At 42.1% G+C, this 14,750-nt stretch overlaps 1 protein-coding gene across 1 annotated transcript; it reads left to right on the top strand.

Annotated features, from left to right (window-relative positions):
• Positions 1-2,239: 2,239 nt before the first annotated feature.
• On the top strand, positions 2,240-12,181 carry LOC106578034 (uncharacterized). The gene is given in 15 exon segments (XM_082965219.1): positions 2,240-2,786; positions 2,943-3,215; positions 3,309-3,629; positions 3,725-3,900; positions 3,902-4,013; positions 4,182-4,430; positions 4,875-5,000; positions 5,129-5,153; positions 5,242-5,339; positions 5,503-5,553; positions 5,661-5,744; positions 6,759-6,821; positions 6,943-7,017; positions 7,204-7,266; positions 7,935-12,181. Coding segments are annotated over 14 exon segments (1,656 nt in total). The 5' UTR covers positions 2,240-2,786; positions 2,943-3,010; the 3' UTR covers positions 7,943-12,181.
• Positions 12,182-14,750: the final 2,569 nt, after the last annotated feature.

Genomic DNA, 14,750 nt, shown 5'->3' with positions numbered 1-14,750 from the left:
GTGCTCTACTGAGCTGTACCCTACTCTACTGTACTTGAATGTATTGTACTGTGTTCTGCTGTATTGTGCATTGCTGTACTATACCCTACTTTACTGTACCCTACTTTACTGTACTGTACTTTACTGTACTCTACTGTGTTCTACTGTACTGTACTCAAGTTTACTCTACTTGAGTTTCTTACAATTGAAGAAAGGGCCCATGGACTCAGGATCTAGTGGTCTTGGTCTTGGGACCACTCAGGATCAAGTGGACTTGGTCTTTAACTTGTTATGGTCTCAATTCACTGGTTCTGGATATTGGGACCAATGGTCTGGTCTTAAACTTGGTTTACATGGACTTAGATAGACATTGCCTCATTGTCTTCCTGTATGTTCCATTATGGCATCTATGAGAGCATGGGCAGCTACATTGAGGCCATCTCCATTTTGAAATCCTCAACTGTCTTCTTCTACTACTTCTATGAGTTGACAAACAAACTGAAAGGGTGTACACTGCCACCTAGTGTGTTTGGACAGGTATAAAGTCAAGGTTGGTGATTTACTGCCACCTGCAGTTATGGAATGTTTACTCACGATTATAATTAATTGGGTATCCCCACTGATGACCTGGATGGAATTATGTGATCCTTTCGTAACCCATAGGAATTCCAACCCAGTTGAATACTTAAAAATTGTGAAAGTCCTCAATAGTGCTGCCCATGCTAAAACATGCTTTTGGGCACTAGAGTCCTCTATCTTTCTCTATGAGGCAACCCAATTGGAGGAAGACAATACTCTCTGATCATTGGCTGATCACTCCCAAACCATAGAAATCCCCACCCAGTTGACTACTTTAAATGGTGGAAGCCGTCAATGGCAATGTTTATGGTAAAATGAGTTTTATACATCTAGCTTTCTCTATTTTTGAATCCTTACACCGAAACACCTGCTATTTTGCCAAAATAATGATAGGAAAAGTGATAATTAAACATCTAACAACATAAATAATTAGATGCATAAGTAATTAAATCAATCAACAAGTTCCAGATTAATACAATCAACATTGAACATTTTACAAAGAACAATAGAGATTATATTTCTCAAATTCAATTTAAAGGTTTTGAAAATTGGTTAAAAATCATGTTTTTACTGTTTAGTTAATTTGGTATGCAAATACAGTTTCTAAAATGAATCTGTAATAGGTTAATCAAAATGACCACTACTGTTCATGGTGATCCTTTACTGCTTCTATTTCACTATGTTTCTGTAGAGACCAGTTTAGTGTGGTGGTAGGAATTCAGGTATACAATAGAAACAAAGTGTGTGAGAAGTATATACGTCTATCTGACAGATGTTGGAAGACGTGTTGAAAGTTGGGAAAAATAGGATACAAATTAGAAAACAAATGTAAAGCCCCAATGTGCACCACTTCTGTAGAATGATCCATAAACAAATGATAGTTTTAACATTGTTTTGAGGCTTTACATTGTTTGTTTACATTTACATTGTTTACAAACATTGGAGTAAAACCAGACTATATTCTTCAAGAATCAATACCGGTATACATTATATCATTCATTTATAAAATCAAAAGTGGATGTAGCAACTAACTATTCTAGCTTTAAATTCAACATACACCTATAATGAACTTTCCAAAACCGCTGTTAGGTTCTTATTTTCAGAGTAAATAACTCACGGACACTAGAGAAGCTTTAACCAAGTTTAATCATTCCCCAAAGGTTCTGTACAGCTGAAAACAGACAGCTAAAGATTTCAGACTTCACAGTTTATATGCATCCTACTTAAGACACTCCCCTTTCTCTCCAATCCTTACATTTTATGGCTCTACAGGAAGCTAATAAAGAGGGTAACAGGATTCCAAACATGTATTACTCTCTTAAGAGAATCTGTCCTCACTTCCTGACCTCAACCCCTCTTTCATCTAATACGCAGATGTCCATCTGTCTCCCCTGTATCAACACATCGCTCTCCTCTCCTCCATCAAACACCTTCCAAAGCCTTCCTCTTTCTTCTGACAACCATTAACTTCTAACATAACCCAGTCTCTTTCATTTCCTATCATTCATTTAATATCTCAATGTTCAAAGTTTAGCCGATCCCAACATCGCTAAATCGATGGAAATTTCTAAGGTTTCCATATGTTTTGATATTCTGTGCTCTTTTCTTTCAGCTCTGCCTGAAACTACAGTGACCGTAAATCCAAAACCTGTGTACACCAGAGAAACAGTCACTCTGACGTGTTCAGCTGGGTCTTACAGTGACTGGAGCTATAAATGGTACAAAGACAACAGTGAGATTAGCTTGTCCCAGTATAAATACCTTAATACTAGATCCACCATCAGTAGAGTTACTGAGTCTGACCAGGGTCTCTACTGGTGTCAGGGAGAGAGAAGATCCAGACCCACATCTTCATCCATCAGTGATGCTGTCACTGTTACTGTGAATAGTGAGAATTTTAGTTGTTGTTGTTGTTGTTGTTATCTTATCACTCAAACCCATTGAAATACCAACAGATTATCAGCCAAAGACCACACTGACTTCAGACAAAGAGAACATATTCACAGGAGACAGTGTGACACTGAGCTGTACTGTAGAGTCTCCTGGATGGTAGTTTTACTGGTACAGACACAGACCAGACTCTACACCAGTAACCACAACCTCTCGATACCTCTACACAGTCAGCTGGGTCAGTGTCTCTGATAGAGGACAGTACTGGTGCAGAGCTGGGAGAGGAGACCCAGTCTACTACACCCTGTACAGTGACCCAGTCCAGATAAACATTACTGGTGAGTCTATAACAGTTTTATGATAAATGGTTGTTATTTTATATGGATAGACGGTAATCTATGGTATAATATTTTGTCTGTTTACTGTATCACAACAATGATAGCTAACTTGAAGCTATAGTGCAACTGTTTATTCAGTTAGTTGTGTCTGTGCAGAGAGACCTGTTGCTGTTCTGATCCTCCAACCCAACTGGACCCAGATATTCAGAGGAGAGACTGTTACTATGAGATGTGACATACAGGGAGGAGGAGACACTGACTGGGACTACAGATGGTATAAGAATAGTCAGTTATTCAGCCCCTTTAACACAAAGCCTGAGTACAGAATCAGTCCTGTCTACAGGTCTAACAGTGATTCATATACCTGTGAGGGTGTAAAGGGAAACAAGTTATCCAAGACCAGTGAGGCTGTAAAACTGACCGTGTCTGGTAAGTCTATCTAATCATGTATAAAATAATTTGGGTTCACTAGAATACTTTCTAAGACTGAAAGGTTGAAACCTGTCCTCTGTCTGATCACAGATCAACCCCAAACTGCCCTGAGTATCTCTCCTCAGTGGCTGAACCCTGGGTCTTCTGTGATGTTGAGCTGTGGGGTTAAAGACCTGTCTACAGACTGGTGGTTCTCCTGGTACAGGACTGTTCCCTACAGAGCTGGGTTACCCTCCCTATCAGACAAGTCTTACTCTCTACAGCCCCTATCTGACAATGTGACTAGTGAAGACTCCTACACTCTGATCCCTGCTGGTGCTACTCCCACAGGAGGATATGTGTGTAGAGCTGGGAGAGGAGACCCAGTCTATGATACACTCTACAGTCAACCTCAGTTTCTCTGGTCAGGAGGTAACTAACTGCATTGAAACTGTATTGAATTATATTTAAGTCACCCTCATGTGTCTATATAACTATAGGTTTGACTCTGTCTCTCTTTGTTTCAGATCTGCAGCCTTCAGTGTCTCTTACAGTAAATCCCAACACAACTCAGCATTTTAGATGGACATCTCTCTCACTGATCTGTGAGCTGAAGGGGAACTCTACTGGATGGAGACTGAAGAGATACACAGAGACAGCATGGCCGTCACAGTGTCCATCTACCTGGAGATCAATAACAGAATCCACCAGAATCCACCTGCACCATCACATCATTGGACACATGGTCCAGTGGAGTGTTCTGGTGTGAGTCTGGATCAGGAGAGTACAGTAATGCTGTCAACATCACAGTAAATGGTACGTCTATTGCACAACATTCACTAACATGTTTACATTTCAATGCATGTTATGTTTCATTCTGTAACTGATTGATTGCATAAAATATAATACAAGCTCATAAGACGTTGATGTATTGTGAGTGATGACTCCAGATATTCAGTATTATTTATACATTATGTTACACAGATGGTGATGTGATCCTGGAGAGTCCTGTCCATCCCGTGACTGAAGGAGACTCTGTAACTCTGACCTGTACATTTAGATATCAGGAAACAAATCCTAAACTCAAGACTGATTTCTACAAAGATGGAGTACTCATCAAGAATGAGACGACAGGAGAGATGACCATCCCTACAGTATCCAAGTCAGATGAAGGATTCTATAAGTGTAAATCTGGTGAAGGAGAATCACCAGAGAGCTGGGTGACAGTGAGAGGTGAGGAAACATTTATGATCACAAGTTAGTTACCTTTTTATTGTCTGTGTGAAAATCATGTGATTTAAGTGTTGATGTTAATGTAGGTTTGAATGTGGTGGAACATTCTTGAAATACACAGGAAACTGTTGTGTGAAAAACCCAGCTGTGTTGCAGTTCTTGACACACTCAAACTGATGCGGCTGGCACCTACTATCCTGCCCCGTTCAAAGGCACTTAAATCTTTTGTCAACAGGTGCTCTCCCCTAGAAAATATGATCTCTCAACTAAATTGTCAAAAGACGGGCCAGCCTACTTTGTTTTCATGCTCTGTACTCTTAACCTACATAACCTCTCTCAGAGTCTGTGCTGTTCTCTCTCCAGTCTCAGATACATACAGGAATTGAACTACTTTATTTATTTTCCACCTCAGAGTCTGATGGTGTTGTGCTGTTCTCTCTCCAGTCTCTCCAGTCGTATCTCCTGGATCCTCTACATCAGTCCTAGTAGGAGTGGTTGTGGGTCTGGTTGTTGCTGGTGTTCTACTGGTCATTCTCCTGGTCCTGCTGTGGAGATATCAAAACAGAAAAGGTGAGACTAATCTTCTCTCATTTCATGGAAAACTTCTTATATGTTTAGGATAAAAATCACAACATGAAATTAAAATATAAATAGTTGAAGAAAGTTCTGTACATAACACCATGTGTTTGTCATTACAGGTTCCTGTTTCAACAGAATATTCTGGTGAGTACACCTGTCTCTCAACTGAATTGATACATAGAGTATAACATCTTCTCTGTGCTTCTTAAGCTGAGTATCTCTCTCCCTGTAGGCCCCTTCAGCCCCAGATCACCAACCAGGACCCCCAACAGGACCAAGGATCTACCCAGGGCCAGACTCCTGATACTGTTTATACACATCTCCAGCATGGTCAGTCTCTCAGCCCAGACCTCTAACACTCCTCTCTCTGTAACCTCATACACTGACTCATCAACATCCACTTTGTATAACAAAATGTAACCGTACTCTCTGTCCCTAGACAAGCTGAGGGATAACCAACCTAACTAACCTGTCCCTCTTCTTTGACCAACAGGTGACGCTAACATCTACGATACGATCAATCCCTCAGACAACAATGATAATGGTAGTGTAATGTAATGTTTTCAGTATGAATGTGTAGTAGTCTGCTGCTCTTCATTTAATATGACATGTAGTTTGACTAAGTGGAGGTGTTTGTGTATTATGTCTCAGATGCTGCTGGTGCTTCTGCTGCTGGACCAAGTCATGTGACTTACGCCCAGATTCAACTCAAAAAGTTGGACAAGAAAAAGAAAGGTGACTCTCAACTGTCACAAATGTAGCAGTGTATCTAAGATGAGTTAAAATATGCACATTGTCACGTCCTGGCCAGTATAAGGGTTAATTGGTATAGTAGTTTGGTCAGGACGTGGCAGAGGGTATTTGTTTTATGTGGTTAGGGGTGGTGTTTTTCTAAAAAGGGCATTTGATTTAAGTATTCTGGGGTTTTTGGGCACGGTTTGATTTTCATGTATTCTATGTTGAGTCTAGTGTGTCTGTTTCTATGTTTGGGTTCATTGGGGTTGGGACTCTCAATTGAAGGCAGGTGTTGTCTATTTGCCTTTGATTGAGAGTCCCATATATGAGGGTGTGTTTGTCTTTTGTGGGAGATTGTTTTTGCACTGCGTTAGGATAGCCTGCAAAACTGTTGCACTGTCATTGTTTATTGTTTTTGTATAGTGTTCACGTGAGCGATTAATTAAATTCAAAGATGAACACGACATCCGCTGCGTATTGGTCTACATTTTCAGACGACGATTTTGCTATATCGTCAGAAGACGAAGAGAGCCGTGACACACATACATACAGTACCAGTCAAAAGTTTGGACACACCTACTCATTCAAGGGTTTTTCTTTATTTTTACCATGTTCTACATTGTAGGATAATAGTGAAGACATCGAAACTATGAAATAACACATATGGAATCAAACGTATTAAGAAGGAAAGAAATTCCACAAATTAACTTTTAACAAGGCACACGGGTTAATTGAAATGCATTCCAGGTGCCTACCTCATGAAGCTGGTTGAGAGAATGCCAAGAGTGTGCAAAGCTGTCATCAAGGCAAAGGATGGCTACTTTTTGGGGTATTACATGATTCCATAAGTGCTATTTCATAGTTTTGATGTCTTCACTATTATTCTACAATGTAGAAAATAGTAACAATTTAAGAAAAACCTTTGAATGAGTAGGTGTGTCCAAACTTTGGACTGGTACTGTGTATATATCTATATATATTTACAAATTCTCTGATGCTCTTGTTCCTCCTCAGAAAAGCGAGATTATCTAAAAGAAAATCCAGTCTACTCTGAGGTGAAGACAGGGAAAGCCACAGGTAAGACCCATTCTACAGGTTGGCAGTCATTAACCTTAATTGTTTCTTAATTTGTGATGAAGTGGCAGAATGTGCAATAAGCTAATTCCTTCATTTGTTGTCTGGAAATGTCCATTGTCAGCAGCAGCTGGACATTTTGATGTGACCTATGCTGAGGTTGAACTCCAAAAGAAGGTCAAAGCCAAGAAGAAGAGAGGTAAGATTGGAAATCCCTCCATATTCCCCCTATAAGAACCTCACACATCTTTAACCCATATTAAAAGCTGTATACAGTATGTAAGGGATCATCATAACCTCACACCTCTAACTATATATTGTATAACTGTATATCATTCTGTCTAACTGTAAAATGATGCTGATGTGTTATCCTCACCCATTACAGAAAAACCAACCCCACCTGAGACAGAATCTGTCTATTCTCTAGTGAAGCCATACACAGCCCCCGGTAAGACTAAATCAACAATCTATTGAAGGGTATGAAACTATATATAAGTATTTCCTAACAAACAATCTGGTGAGAAAGTGTTTCTGATCACATTACCTTTTTATCATCCAAGTGATGATTTTTGGATTATAGTGTTGATGTTAACATACTTTTGGATTTGCAATCCCATAGTAAATTACAGTGCATTCGGAAAGTATTCAGACCCCTTGACTTTTTCCACATTTTGTTACATTACAGCCTTGTTCTAAAATTGATAAAATATTTTTTTCCAGCAATCTACACACAATACCACATAATGGCAAAGCAAAAACTGGTTTGTCCATTTTTTTTTGTTGCAAATGTATAAAAAGTGCTTTATTTACATAACTATTCAGATCCTTTGCTATGATACTTGAAATTGGGCTCAGGTCCTTGAGGGAGATGGAGGGAGAAATAACTTTCTGCTGTGATGTGTTACAGGTCCTTGAGGGAGATGGGGGGGATAAATAACTTTGTATGGTGATATGTTACAGTTCCTTGAGGGAGATGGAGGGATAAATAACTTTCTGTGTTGAAATGTTACAGGTCCTTGAGGGAGATGGAGAGATAAATAACTTTGTGTGGTGATATGTTACAGGTCCTTGAGGGAGATGGAGGGATAAATAACTTTGTGTGGTGATATGTTACAGGTCCTTGAGGGAGTAGGAGGGATACACCATCAGAGGAGCAGGAGCAACCTGGGAACATGGATAATATGTACATGCTAGACGCCCTCACGCACATATACACATGCAGCCATGCACAAACAAATACACACACACACAAACACACACGCACTAGGGTATATACACTGCTCAAAAGAATAAAGGGAACACTAAAATAACACATCCTAGATCTGAATGAATGAAATAATCTTATTAAATACTTTTTTCTTTACATAGTTGAATGTGCTGACAACAAAATCACACAAATAATCAATGGAAATCCAATTTATCAACCCATGGAGGTCTGGATTTGGAGTCACACTCAAAATTAAAGTGGAAAACCACACTACAGGCTGATCCAACTTTGATGTAATGTCCTTAAAACAAGTCAAAATGAGGCTCAGTAGTGTGTGTGGCCTCCACGTGCCTGTATGACCTCCCTACAACGCCTGGGCATGCTCCTGATGAGGTGGCGGATGGTGGACAGTCTGTGGTGCAACGTGGCGTTGGTGGATGGAATGAGACATGATGTCCCAGATGTGCTCAATTGGATTCAGTTCTGGGGAACGGGTGGGCCAGTCCATAGCATCAATGCCTTCCTCTTGCAGGAACTGCTGACACACTCCAGCCACATGAGGTCTAGCATTGTCTTGCATTAGGAGGAACCCAGGGCCAACCGCACCAGCATATGGTCTCACAAGGGGTCTGAGGATCTCATTTCGGTTCCTAATGGCAGTCAGGCTACCTCTGGCGAGCACATGGAGGGCTGTGCGGCCCCCCCCAAAAAATGCCACCCCACACCATGACTGACCCACCGCCAAACCGGTCATGCTGGAGGATGTTGCAGGCAGCAGAACGTTCTCCACGGCATCTCCAGACTCTGTTATGTCTGTCACGTGCTCAGTGTGAACCTGCTTTCATCTGTGAAGAGCACAGGGCGCCAGTGGCGAATTTGCCAATCTTGGTGTTCTCTGGCAAATGCCAAACATCCTGCACGGTGTTGGGCTGTAAGCACAACCCCCACCTGTGGACGTCGGGCCCTCATAACACCCTCATGGAGTCTGTTTCTGACCGTTTGAGCAGACACATGCACATTTGTGGCCTGCTGGAGGTCATTTTGCAGGGCTCTGGCAGTGCTCCTCCTTGCACAAAGGCGTAGGTAGCGGTCCTGCTGCTGGGTTGTTGCCCTCCTACGGCCTCCTCCACGTCTCCTGATGTACTGGCCTGTCTCCTGGTAGCGCCTCCATGCTCTGAACACTACGCTGACAGACACAGCAAACCTTCTTGCCACAGCTTGCATTGATGTGCCATCCTGGATGAGCTGCACTACCTGAGCCACTTGTGTGGGTTGTAGACTCCGTCTCATGTTACCACTACAGTGAAAGCACCGTCAGCATTCAAAAGTGACCAAAACATCAGCCAGGAAGCATAGGAACTGAGAAGTGGTCTGTGGTTACCACCTGCAGAACCACTCCTTTATTGGGGGTGTCTTGCTAATTGCCTATAATTTACACCTGTTGTCTATTCCATTTGCACAACAGCATGTGAAATGTATTGTCAATCAGTGTTGCTTCCTAAGTGGACAGTTTTATTTCACAGAAGTGTGATTGACTTGGAGTTACATTGTGTTGTTTAAGTGTTCCCTTTATTTTTTTAGCAGTACATACATACATACATACATACATACATACATACATACATACATACAGTGCATTCGGAAAGTAATCAGATCCCTTGATTTTTTTCCACATTTTGTTACGTTACAGCCTTATTCTAAAATGGATCAAATAAAAAATGTCCTCATCAATCTACACACAATAACCCATAATAACAAAGCAAAAACAGAAATACCTTACTTAGATAAGTATTCAGACCCTTTGCTATGAGACTTGAATTGAGGTCAGGTGCATCCTGTTTCATTGATCATCCTTGAGATGTTTCTACAACTTGATTGGAGTCCACCTGTCGTAAATTCAATTGATTGGACATGATTTGGAAAGGCACACACCTGTCAATATAAGGTTCGACAGTTGACAGTGCATGTCAGAGCAAGGTCAAAGTAATCGTCCGTAAAGCTCCGAGACAGGCAGCCACTCCTCAGTAAAAGGCACATGACAGCCCACTTGGAGTGTGCTAAATGGCACCTCTGACCATTAGAAACAAGATTCTCTGTTCTGATGAAACCAAGATTGAACTCTTTGGCCTGAATGCCAAGTAACACGTCTGGAGGAAACCAGGCACCGTTTGTGACCTGGCCAATACCATCCCTACGGTGAAGCACGGTGGTGGTAGTATCATGCTGTGGGGATGTTTTTCAGCAGCAGGGAGTGGGAGACAAGTCAGGATGGAGGGAAATATGAACGGAGCAAAGTACAGAGAGATCCTTGATAAAAACCTGCTCTAGAGCACTCAAGAACTCAGACTGGGGTGAAGGTTCACCTTCCAACAGGACAACGACCCTAAGCACACAGCCAACACAACGCAGGAATGGCTTCAGGGACAAGTCTCTGAATCTTTAAGTGGCCCAGCCAGAACCCGGATTTGAACCCGATCGAACATCTCTGGATAGACCTGAAAATAGCTGTGCAGCGATGCTCCCCATCCAACCTTACAGAGCTTGAGAGGATCAGCAGAGAAGAATGGGACCAAGGTTGTAGCTTCATACCCAAGAAGACTCGAGAATGTAATCGCTACCAAAGGCGCTTCAACAAAGTACTGAGTAAAGGGTCTGAACACTTATGTAAATGTTTTTTATTTATTTTTTTATATATTTTCTTATTGTTTTGTACACTCAGTGTATATCTTTTCATAAGCTCAATGTAACTGAAAGAGACAGTTTTGAATGTCTGACTGAAATTTGAGACAAATTAACCTATTTTTCTAAGTTAGTGGTATTTGAATTTGTTGATAAAATGCGGGACATTTGCGGGACACACACGCACACACAATAACACCTTGTACATTAAGGACTTGTATATATTTTTTTTACCATCAAATATATTTTATTGAATCATGGTTTAATTGTGTATTACTGTAACAGCTTTTGAAACAATGATATGGTGTAATGATGATGGATCGTGTCTGCAGCTAAAATAATTGTATCTGCTTTGTATTGTATAAAAAAAAATGTTTAACTATAAATTGTGAGAGTAATAGAACTGGAAGGTATGAACTGGGAAGCAGATCTGATGTCATTGAGATCTGAGGAACCATTGATGGTCTGATGATCCTATGAGCAGAGGAGGGAGCCGGTCAGAGTAGAAAGACAGTCAGTGTCCGTAGCCTCAGCAGAACCCCATGCTGTCCCCTCATGTCCTCCGTGCTCTGGGCTGGTGATGCTTAGCTGGCTAGCCACTCCTCTCCACTAACTCTATGTAGCACCCACTTGGGTGATGTTATTATGCTGCCACACAGTCGCTAGAATAATAATATTAACAGTCAGAGTAGCTATTCCACTAGTCCAAGCCATCTCCTCATGGAGTCCTCTCACTTCTTCTGCTTCTCTCCAAGCCAATGTTGTGGCATTCTAATCCATTCACATCCACACTGTCTCCAAGCTAGCTTGTTAGTTAGCAAGTGAGACAAAACTTGCAAATTCGAACTTAAAAATCATTCAGGATGACCAATTAATTATGGATTCTGAATTAGCAATCAAAAAACAAAAAGTTGATAGAAAAATGGCAATACAAAAAGCTCAGTGCAGTCAAAAATGTGATTTTACTATGTTTTACATACTCTGAGTATACCAGACATTAGGAACACCTACCTAATAGTCAGTTTTCCCCTTCCCACTCAGACCACTCCCAGACATTCCCAGCAACATTCTTGCTTGACAAATTGCTCTTTGCTTAGAAACTGTTTTTGTTTATTTTTGACAATTTACATTGAAAACAATCACATTAAGATATAAATTCTTACCCATAAATGATTTGATATTGAGATAAAAGTGGCTGCATTGGACCTTTAAAAACCACTAAATATGATTAAATGTACAAAACATTTATGGGAGCGATCATCCATGGCTATTTTTTATTTATTGTTTATGTTCTCAATGTCTGAAATGTATTATCTTTGATTCATTATTTCTCTCATTTGATGATAAAATAACATATTTCTTTATGAATGTTACAAAATATTATCAGTATTATACATTTTTTCTTCTGTTCAACTGTACTTTTTGAATATCTTTGTATTGTGCTTTTTTAATAAACTTTAGTTTTTCATCCACAAGATGGAATGAGTGGATGTTGTCATCATTGTCAACTCTTCCATACAACCTGCTTTGGCCAGCCCTCCCTTCAGAACTAATCAAGTTATTGGGCTCGTCAATGTGTGAGTGAAAGTGTCAATCTGTGATTGGTACATCCGTTTTGTGATTTTTAAATTAAAGACATGATCCAGAACTTTAGAGACTACAAAGTACACTACATGACCAAAAGCATGTGGACACCTGAACATCGTTGAACATCTCATTCCATAATCATAGGCATTAATATGGACTTGGTCCCCCCTTAGCTCCTCTACTCTTCTGGGAAGGCTTTCCACTAGATTTACTTTGCCACCATGGCCTTTTTTGCCTTTACCTCCCTTATCTCACCTCATTTGCTCACATTGTATATAGACTTATTTTTCTACTGTATTATTGACTGTATGTTTGTTTTACTCCATGTGTAACTCTGTGTTGTTGTATGTGTCGAACTGCTTTGCTTTATCTGCCTCTAACCCTAGGGAGCTCTTTGCCACCTTCTCCTCCCTCCTGAATCCTCCTCCCCCTCCCCCCCCTCCTCCCTCTCTGCGGATTACTTTGTCAACCATTTTGAAAAGAAGGTTGACGACCTCCGATCCTCGTTTGTTAAGTCAAACGACACCGCTGGTCCTGCTCACATTGCCCTACCCTATGCTTTGACCTCTTTCTCCCCTCTCTCTCCAGATGAAATCTTGCGACTTGTGACGGCCGACCGCCCAACAACCTGCCCGCTTGACCCTATCCCCTCCTCTCTTCTCCAGACCATTTCCAGAGACCTTCTCCCTTACCTCACCTCGCTCATCAACTCATCCTTGACCGCTGGCTACGTCCCTTCCGTCTTCAAGAGAGCGAGAGTTGCACCCCTTCTCAAAAAACCTACACTCGATCCCTCCGATGTCAACAACTACAGACCAGTATCCCTTCTTTCTTTTCTCTCCAAAACTCTTGAGCGTGCCGTCCTTGGCCAGCTCTCTTGCTATCTCTCTCAGAATGACCTTGTTGATCCAAATCAGTCGGGTTTCAAGACTGGTCATTCAACTGAGGTCGCTCCTACCAGGTGGCGTGGCGAGAATCCGTCTTCGCACCACGTGCTCTCACCACTGGTGTCCCCCAGGGCTCAGTTCTAGGCCCTCTCCTATTCTCACTATACACCAAGTCACTTGGCTCTGTCATATCCTCACATGGTCTCTCCTATCATTGCTACGCAGACGACACACAATTAATCTTCTCCTTTCCCCCTTCTGATAACCAGGTGGCGAATCGCATCTCTGCATGTCTGGCATACATATCAGTGTGGATGACAGATCACCACCTCAAGCTGAACCTCGGCAAGACGGAGCTGGTCTTCCTCCCGGGGAAGGACTGCCCGTTCCATGATCTCGCCATCACGGTTGACAACTCCATTGTGTCCTCCTCCCAGAGTGCTAAGAGCCTTGGCGTGACCCTGGACAACACCCTGTCATTCTCCGCTAACATCAAGGCGGTGACCCAATCCTGTAGGTTCATGCTCTACAACATTCGCAGAGAACGACCCTGCCTCACACAGGAAGCGGCGCAGGTCCTAATCCAGGCACTTGTCATCTCCCGTCTGGATTACTGCAACTCGCTGTTGGCGGGGCTCCCTGTCTGTGCCATTAAACCCCTACAACTCATCCAGAACGCCGCAGCCCGTCTGGTGTTCAACCTTCCCAAGTTCTCTCACGTCACCCCGCTCCTCCGCATACTCCACTGGCTTCCAGTTGAAGCTCGCATCTGCTACAAGACGATGGTGCTTGCCTACAGAGCTGTGATGGGAACGGCACCTCCGTACCTTCAGGCTCTGATCAGTCCCTACACCCAAAGAAGGGCACTGCGTTCATCCACCTCTGGCCTGCTCGCCTCCCTACCTCTGCGGAAGCACAGTTCCCGCTCAGCCCAGTCAAAACTGTTCGCTGCTCTGGCACCCCAATGGTGGAACAAGCTCCCTCACGACGCCAGGACAGCGGAGTCAATCACCACCTTCCGGAGACACCTGAAACCCCACCTCTTTAACCTGTCTGGGCTAGGGGGCAGTAGTTTCACGGCCGGATAAAAAACGTACCCAATTTAAACTGGTTACTACTCTTGCCCAGAAACGAGAATATGCATATAATTACTATATTTGGATAGAAAACACTCAAAAGTTTCTAAAACTATTTGAATGGTGTCTGTGAGTATAACAGAACTCATATGGCAGGCAAAAACCTGAGAAGATTCCAAACAGGAAGTGACCTGTCTGACAATTTGTGGTCCCTCTGTTGCCTCTCTATCGAAAATACAGTATCTCTGCAGAAATCTCTTCTCCCTCTTCTCTACTCTCTCTCTCTCTTCTCATTGTGTGTTGGTGAGTCTAGCTAGCTACCAGTCAGTCACAGAGAGATAGGGAGGATGTACAGCCAGAGGAAACAGACATACAACGCCTAACAGAGATGTCTGGTGGTCCTCTCCTCCTTCTCCAAACAGGGAACACTCCTACTCTCTATCCTCCACTATGGTTAGTATTGTATGGAATCTTTTCTTTCTGCTGCTCATGTTTT

The sequence above is a fragment of the Salmo salar genome, chromosome 18, assembly GCF_965601325.2.
Source record: "Salmo salar chromosome 18, fSalSal1, whole genome shotgun sequence".
NCBI classification, from domain to species: domain Eukaryota; kingdom Metazoa; phylum Chordata; class Actinopteri; order Salmoniformes; family Salmonidae; genus Salmo; species Salmo salar.
The sequence above is the reverse complement of the archived record's forward strand: the minus strand, read 5'-3'. Positions and strand labels throughout refer to the sequence as shown.